Source organism: Monoraphidium neglectum (genome assembly GCF_000611645.1).
Source record: "Monoraphidium neglectum strain SAG 48.87 unplaced genomic scaffold scaffold00282, whole genome shotgun sequence".
In the NCBI taxonomy this organism is placed as follows: domain Eukaryota; kingdom Viridiplantae; phylum Chlorophyta; class Chlorophyceae; order Sphaeropleales; family Selenastraceae; genus Monoraphidium; species Monoraphidium neglectum.
Window position 1 is genome coordinate 20,851 of NW_014013346.1, and position 8,234 is coordinate 29,084.

The 8,234-nt window shown below is 68.5% G+C and overlaps 2 protein-coding genes across 2 annotated transcripts; both read left to right on the forward strand.

Annotated features, from left to right (window-relative positions):
- Nucleotides 1-459: 459 nt before the first annotated feature.
- On the forward strand, nucleotides 460-2,631 carry MNEG_2486 (hypothetical protein; the record flags this gene model as incomplete). The annotated part of the gene is made up of 1 exon (XM_014049042.1): nucleotides 460-2,631. The coding sequence occupies one exon, from the start codon at nucleotides 460-462 to the stop codon at nucleotides 2,629-2,631; it is 2,172 nt and encodes a 723-aa protein (XP_013904496.1).
- A 3,322-nt stretch (nucleotides 2,632-5,953) lies between these two features.
- On the forward strand, nucleotides 5,954-6,226 carry MNEG_2487 (hypothetical protein; the record flags this gene model as incomplete). The annotated part of the gene is made up of 1 exon (XM_014049043.1): nucleotides 5,954-6,226. One exon carries the CDS (start codon nucleotides 5,954-5,956, stop codon nucleotides 6,224-6,226), a length of 273 nt encoding a protein of 90 aa, XP_013904497.1.
- Between the last annotated feature and the right edge of the window lie 2,008 nt (nucleotides 6,227-8,234).

Genomic DNA, 8,234 nt, shown 5'->3' on the forward strand with positions numbered 1-8,234 from the left:
GCGACCTGCAGCGCTGCGCGGCGGCCAGCGATATGCACGCGGCACGCCAAGCCCTCCAGGCCTTTGTGGATCGCTCCATGGCGCGGCGGCTCCCAAATCCGCCGCTACTGACGCGCACCAGCATACAGGCGCTGGTCGAGCAGCTGGACGGCAGCTGCGGGTTTGCAGCGTGCAAGGCGCTCTCTCTCCTTCACCACCTCGAGTGAGCAAATCGCATGGCCAGCATGCGGCCCCTTTCCTGGATTACCAAGGTCAGCGCCCCTCAGCGATGCAACAAAACACCTTGAATCCTGGGCCACAAATGCGCAGCTGCTGCCAGACCGCTACGGCTCCGCCAACTGTGCTGCGCCTGCGATCGGACACCCCTCTTGCTTGCGCCCTGCTTGTCGCGCCGCCAGGCACCCGTATCACTTTGAGGACGGGCGTTTTCTTCACGAAGCCCTGGCGCGGCCAGCCCCCATGACCGCCCTCATGCGGCTGCTGGTCGAGGCCACAGGGCCGCACGGGGACGCCCGGGGGGGCGGCGGCGTCGGCGGCGGCGGCGGCGGCGGCGGCTCTGAGCCGCTCTGGCTGGCGGCTGCCACTGAGAGGGACCGCCGGCTGATGGCGCTGTGGGCGATTGTGCTGGCCGACGGCGCGATGAAGGTGGTCAGCATCCGCACTCTCGACGCGAGGGACCGCGACGACGCCGACAGCAGGCAGCTGCGGCGCTCCGCAATCGCGCTCACCGAGGCGTTCTGCGCTGCGCCTGGCGCAGCCGCGGCCTTTATTGCCGCCGCCGCGAGCGAGGAGTCGCTGCGGTTGCCGGAGGGCGCAGTCTTTGACATGTTTCATTGCCTGAGCCTCGTCGAGAGGATCGCGGAGCCACTTAAAGCTTCTGCAGAGCTGACGAACCGCATCGCCTCGCAGCTGGAGCCGTGCGCGATTGAAGCCGCGGCGCTAGCCTTTGCTGACCTGCGGATTGTCGCCATGGCCGACCGTCGCGGTGGCCGCCCCCTGTCCCTGGGGCTCCTGGAACTGCTCAGCCACAGCGACGCCGGCGCGGCCGCTCTACTGCGGCTGCCGCCGGCCGAGGGGCTCGGCCTGTTGGTGCCCTTTCTTGCCCCGCGGGAGCCCGGCGACGGCTGCAGCGGCAGGGGCCGCGGCGGCAGTGCTGCTGGGGGGAGTGCTGCGGCTGATGCCCGGCGGGGCGCGCCAGCTGGTGCGTCGAGCGGGGCCGAAGCACGGCTCACCGTCCTGATGGAGGCGATCACGGTCATCCAAAACGTATTCAAACGCGCGGTGCTCCTCGAACAGCACCGCCGATGGCCGGGCGGCGCCGAGGCCGCGCCGCCCGGGTCAAGCCGGAGCGCGTCTGACGGGGCCCCGCCGGAGTCCGCCGCGGGCAATGGCCTCATGCATGCGTCTGCCGTCGTGGGGGCACTCACAGGGCCGCTGATCGAGGTCGTGGCCGGGCGGGGCGCTGCGGCCGGGTTGCGCGGCAAGCCCATTTGGGATGTTGCGTTTTACGCTCTGGAGGCCTTGGAGCGGAGCATATGGGTGGTCGTTTTCGGGGCCTGGGGGCCAGCTGCTGGTGCAGACGTGGAGTGGCATGAACCGCCGGCGCTCTTTCTGCACCCCGGATCAGCGGCAGCGCTCGCCACCACGCTGCGAGGCGCCCTCGAGGCCGCCGCGCACAGCAGCAGCAGCGGCAACAACAGCGGCGTCGCCGTCGTCGAGGCCGCCCGGCTGCTCTTTGGAGCCGCCATGGCGAACCCGGGTCGAGAGCGCACCCAGTGGTGCCGCGAGGCGGTCACGGCGGGGCTGCCCTCGCTGCTGCTGCGTGCAGCCGTGCAGGTCTCCACCAAGCTGAACGGCCCCGCTGACGCCGCGAGGGCGGCCGCCACCGTTTGCCTCATGGCGTACGCGGGCGGTGACGAGCCTTTGGGTTTCGAAATGCAGCATGTCAGGCATGATCAGGCGCCTGGCGGCGAGCCCCTGTCAGCAATCAGGGCCCGGGCGCTGGAGGCGCTGATGCCGTGCGCTGGCAGCGGCTGCCCGGAAGCTGCAATGCTAGCAGCGGCTGGCGCCCTGCACGCCTGCCAAGATTCGAGCAGCGCGGCGGCCGACCTGGCCGCGCATCCCGGGGCCGCGACCGCCGTCGTGGGCGCGCTCCTGCGCTGCGCGGCTGCGGCGCGGGCGGCGGGCCCTAGCGGCGGCGGCGGGCGCCTGGCGGCCGGCGCGCACACGACTATGCAGCTGCTGTCAGTGATGGCGTTGGCTGTTGATGATCCGCGTGTGGAGGCGGCCGACGCGGGTCAGCAGCAGCAGCGCCGGCTCCCGGAAGCGGCAGCGCGTGGCGCTCGCGACGACATCGAGGGCATGTTCGCAGAGGCAGAGGCCGCGCTGCTGCGGCTGGGTGCAGCTAGGGAGCCAGGTGGCGCGCTGGCGGCGGACACGGCAGCTGCCCTGGGCTTCCTGCGGCGCCGTGAGGCGCCGTCCCCGCTGCCGCTGCCGGGGCCGGGGCCTCTGTCGCGGGCTGATGATCGGCGCTGCCTGGTGTGCGGCAGGGGGCGTGGCGACGGGGTGACGCTGAGGCGCTGCAGCGGCTGCAGGGCGGAGGGCGTGTTCTACTGCTCTGTGGAGTGGTGAGTCTGGGGGCGGGGGAAAGAGGGGAAAGTGGGTCGAGGACGAAAGTTTAATACAACAGTGCAAGATGGCACACAGAAGGGATTCTGTGTATGTGTCAGCAGGCAAGTCAGAATTATGCAAGGAAGGGTTCCCTCACAGGCCAACACCTGTGGCTGAGGCATACATATGCTGCTGATACGCGCCCCCGCCCCTCGCTCTCACAATCCTGCTCTTGCGCGCTCTCCCAACACCGCCGATTATTGGTGAATTGATATGTATGTGCCTGTGCCCCGCTCACCGCAGTCAGCGCGGCCACTGGCGGGCCCACAAGGCAGACTGCCGCGCGGCAAGGGGCGGCGCTTGATCTGGAGGTCGCAGAGGCGGAGTGTGGGCTGGAGGGGGGCAACCCATCATGGAGTGTGGCCATGTTGGCCACAGTGCACCAGGAGGCGGCGTTTGAACAGGCGCTGCAATGCATGGGGTGTGGTTGAGGCGGGCAAGTAGTGATGGCTTTCGGGTACACTTGGATGTTGGGGGCCGGGCGCTGCCAGCCGCGGCGCTGCCTGACCTGCGGTTGTCATGAGAAGTGACCGCCGACTGACGGTTGCAACCCCCTCAATATCTATTTAGTGGGATTGAATCCGCAATAGCAGGCTTGTGATCATGTGAGAGCACAGAATTTCTGCGGTCAAGTGATCCTGTATGTCAGCTTGCCAAGCAGTGCTGTGTTTGTGGCTTGCGGCGCAGCCCAGAGAACAATACACAGTAAAGCGATATGCAACCACATCGGGCTTGCTTTTGGTTGTAACCTCACTCAGTTGCACCCTTTCTAGAGCTACTCGTTTCGAACAAGACGGCCTTGTCTCGTCAGATCACTTTTGTCAAGGCATCACCAGTACTCGTGAGGGCTGAAAGACATGAACGCGTCTCATTTGGCCACTGCGAAGTTCGGGAGAGGTCGCCGTCGCGCGCCTCCTCCAGAGCCCCTGGATGCGGATGTGGCTGCCCTGGCGCGCGACCTGCAGAGCTGCGCGGTGGCCAGCGACATGCGCGCGGCACGCCAAGCCCTCCAGGCCTTTGTGGAGCGCTCCCTGGCCCGGCGGCTTCCCAACACGCCGCTGCTGACGCGTGCCAGCATACAGGCGCTGGCCACGCAGCTCGACGGCAGCTGCGGGTTCGCAGCCTGCTCGGCACTCGCCTTCCTTTACGCCCTCCTGTGAGCAAAACTTGGGCCCGGCCTCTTGCCTGGAAAACAAGCAAGATCAGCTGCCTCTCACTGGCGCGAGCACACGCTTAGTCCAGGTTCAAACCTCGAAAACCCAGCTGCCGCGCAAGCACCGGCTCCGCCATATGTGCCGCACTCACAGGCAGACAGCGCCCTTGCCCACACTCTGCTTTTCGCGCCGCCAGGCCCCCGCAACACATCGAAGACGAACGTCTCCTTCACGAAGCCCTGGCGCGGCCGGCACCCATGGCCGCCCTCATGCGGCTGCTTGTTGAGGCCACAGGGCCGCGCGGGGGCAGCCAGAATGTCGGCGGCGCCGTTGCTCAGCCCCCCTGGCTGGCGGCTGCCACAGAGAGGGACCGCAAGCAGACGGTACGCTGGGCCACCACTTTGGCCGACGGCGCGATGAGGCTAGCCACCAGTCGCGCGTGTGACAAAGGGCTGCGCGCAGGCGCAGGCGGCCGGGGCGATTCGTGCGCGGCGGGCGCGCTCGTGGATGCTGTCTGCTGGGTGCCCGGCGCGTTGGCGGCGTTGGTGGCCGCCGCCGTGCAGGAGGAGTCGCTGCGGCAGCCGGATGGCCCGGTGCATTTTTTGTTCTGGTCGATGACACACGCGTGGGTTCAAACGGGGCCGACTGAAGCCTCCGCAGAGACGATGGGTGCGGCCGCCACGCAGCTGGAGCCGTGCGCGGCAGAAGCCGCCGCCCTAGCCTGCGAGGCCCTGCGGGCAGAGGTGGCCAGCGGCCGCAAAGGCTGGTCCCCGCCTATGGGGCTGCTGCAGCTGGTCAGCTACAGCGTAGCCGGCCCGGACGCGCTGCTGCGGCTGCCTCCGGGCGAGGGTCTTGAGGCGTTGGTGCCCTTCCTCGAGCTGCGGGAGCCCGGCGACAGCCGCAGTGGCGTGGGCAACGGCGGCGGCAGCAGTGCAGGGCGGAGTGTCGCGGCCTGTGCCCAGAGCGACGCGCCAGCCGATGCAGCCATGAAACCGGAGCTGCGCTACACTGTCATGATGGAGGCAGTTCAAATCATCCTCGATGTGTTCAAAAATACGGTGCCCCTTGGACACCAAGTTCAGCAGCCAGGTGGCGCCGCCACTTCGCCGAGGACGCCCCACAGCGCCTCTCGGCGCTGCCGGGGCGCCGGCCCCACGCACGTGTCTGCCGCTGCGGCGGCACTCACAGGGCCGCTGATTGAGGTTGCGGCTGGGCGGGGCGCTGCAACGGGCTTGCGCGGCAAGCTCATGTGGGTGGCCGCGTCCTGTGCTTTGCAGGCCTTGGAGCAGAGCATGAAGGCGCTTGGTGCAGCCAGGGCGGCAACCAGCACTGGTGAGCCGGTTGCTGGGACGGCCGCAGAAGAGTATGAGGCACCGGCCCTCTTCTCGCACCCCGGGTCAGCAGCAGCGCTGGCTGCCGCGTTGCAAGGCCCCCTCGAGGCCGCCGCCCGCAGCAGCGGCGACGACAAGAGCGGCGGCGCCGTCGCCGCGGCCACCCAGCTGCTGTTTGTCGCCGCCATGTGGCCCGCATGTCCAGCGCGCTCCAGCTGGTGCCGTGAGGCGCTCGCGGCGCGGCTGCCGTCGCTGCTGCTGCGCGCGGCTGCTCAGCTCTCCACTCAGGAGGAGGGCCCGACCCCTGCCGCCAAGGCGGCAGGTGCCGCATGCCTGATGGCATACGTGGCCGATGAGGAGAGTTTGGTTGTTTGTAGGGATCCTGGGCGTGATTCGGAGCCAAGCGGCGAGGGCCTGTCAGCAATCAAGGCCAAAGCATGGGAGGCGCTGGTGGTTTGGGCCGGAGGCAGCTGCCCGGAAGCTGCAATGCACGCGGTGTCAGGCGCCCTGCGCACCTTTGAAGGCTCCAGCGGCGCCGCGGCCGACCTGGCCGCGCGTCCCAGGGCCGCGACCGCCCTTGTAGGCGCACTTCTGCGCTGCGCGGCTGCGGCGCGGGCAGCTGGGCCGGGAGGCGGCCACGAAGGCGGGCGCATGGCAGTCGTCGCAAACATGGCTGTGCTGCTGCTGTCATCAGTGGCTGCGGCTGCCGATGCGTCGCATGTGGAGGCGGCCGAGGGGAGTCACCAGCTGCAGCGCCAGCTCGCGGAAGAGGCAGTGCGTTGCGCGCGTGAGAGGAGCATGGAGTCCGCTCTCATGGCAGCCGAGGCCGCGCTGCTGCGGCTGGGTGCAGCCGAGGGCCAAGGTGGCGCGCTGGCGGCGGACGCGGCAGCTGCCCTGGCCTTCCTGCAGCGCCGCGAGGCGCCACCGCCGCTGCCGGGGCCGGAGCCCCTGCTGTTGGCTGATGATCGGCGCTGCTTGGCGTGCGGCAAGGGGCGTGGCGGCGGGGTGACGCTCAGGCGCTGCAGCGGCTGCAGGGCGGAGGGCGTGTTCTACTGCTCTGTGGAGTGGTGAGCCTGGGGAGCGGGGGATGGAGTGTGCGATGAGTCAGGAGGAAGTTCATGAATGCAAGATGGGACACAGCAGTGATAAAGCACGTGTCACGGCTCGCAATTCAGGATCATGGAACATCAAGGGTGCAGTCAAAGGCCAGGACCTGCGGCCGTGGCGCACACGTGTTGCTTTAATGCGGCCTCTGCTTCGCTCTCACAATCCCGCTCTCGCCTCCTCTCTCAACTCCACTACAACCATGCATGCACGCGTGCCCCCACGCCCCACAGCCAGCGCACCCACTGGCGGGCCCACAAGGCAGACTGCCGTGCGGCGAGGGGCGGCGCCTCCGCATGACACGCCAGCCATGCATAGGGGGCGCTCGACGTCCCGACGACGCGAGCACACCAGCGGAAGCGTGCGGGGCGAGGGGCCTTTGCAGCGCGTGGCGCAGGAGGGGGACAGGCATGAGTTGGCTATGCAGCTGCGGGCAGCGATGTGCTGGTGAGGTTGTACAATTCAAGATCCCCTACTGTTCGCCGCGCCGCTCAAGCAGGACGCACGGGTATGAGGGTTTGGTGAGGGGCGACTGCCAACCGCCCTCAGTTGTTGACAAACGCGGGCGGTGGCACGCTCAGTTGCAGGCGATTGAGAGCGCAGCCGATCCTGCGGATGCGTCCGATAGGCTGTGGCTGCGAGTGCGTCGGCTCGCCCCGCCAGCGGCTGGCAAGCCAGTCCAGCAGACAGCGGCTGGGGTAGCCACTTTCACTTCGGGCCCACCGGGGTTTTTGCATGGCGTTGGTGTTGCTTTTGCAAAGTGTTTTCTTGCCCGAGTCAAAGCATATGATGTAATGTGAGCATGACTTGAGGTGTCCTTGCAAAACACTGCCGCTGAGACCTAATCCTGATCCAACGCCCCTGGAGGCCGCGGCGCCATCGCCCCACGTACGCGTGCCCGTCGACGACCCAGCAGCTTGCTGATTGTGGTTACCAGGCGCGCGCGTTCAGCCGCAACTCTTCACCCGCAGGCGCCGCAATCAACCCCGCATCCTGCATGCCTGCTCAGAGCAGAGGATTGATGACGCCCGCTGCCGCAGGCCAGCCGCCGTGCAGGCGGCGAGCGCCGCGCACGCGACGTGCGAGCGCGGCTGCTGCAACAGCGCCGCCGCCCGGCCACTGCTCTTTAGCTTGCGCTCGGCTGCAGGCAGGAGGTGGGGCGCCGCCACCCTAGGCACCCAACCTGAGAGGCTTGTTTCAGTTTTGAGTGCCGTGATTGGGGCCGGGCAACAAGCAACTAGCCTAGAGGGGCCGGCCAGGGGCAAGGAGGGGAAGAGGGCCAGCTGGCAGGCGCCCGCGCGTGAGGCGCACAACCTGACATCTGCACTCCATCCGCGCTGGGCGCGGTGCGGGGCGCGGGCGGCAGATGGAATGCGGGCCGGCGCTTGCGAGCCAACCGGCGGCCGGGCGGAAAAATGTACAACTGCGGCTGCCTCTATCACGCGGCCGTCCTGGCACTTTGGCCGCAAGCTCTAGCTGCGGCCCTAGCTGCGGCAGCCGTCTGGACCCCGCGCAACGGCCGGACGCAGCCGGCACCGCGCCGACTGTGGCCGCGGACACGCCAGGGGCCGGCGCGTGCGGGCAGCGGCACTGGCGAGCGAGGGGTGCTACGACGCGCGAAAATCAGGGCGGGCGTGCCGCGTTGCGCGAGGCACGAGGGAAAAAGCAGGTCGGGAGTTATGCAGGGGGCACGATGACATTGGTAAAAACACGTCACCTGACGGAGAGCGGCGCGGCGGCGGCCGGGGGCTGCGCCAGGCGAGAGGGTAAGTGTACAGGTGTGAAGGAGCTCGGGACGAATGCGCGCTGCTGCCTGGAGGGGGGAACTGGGTGGACGCCAGCTGCCTCCCAGCTGCTACCGCCGGGCGCCGCTGGGAGGCGCGGCGGCAGCGGCCGGGGCTGCCCGCGCCACTGCGCCGCCGGCCGCGCGCGCCATCCAGACCCTGACTGTGTGGTCATCACTGGGGTGGGTGGG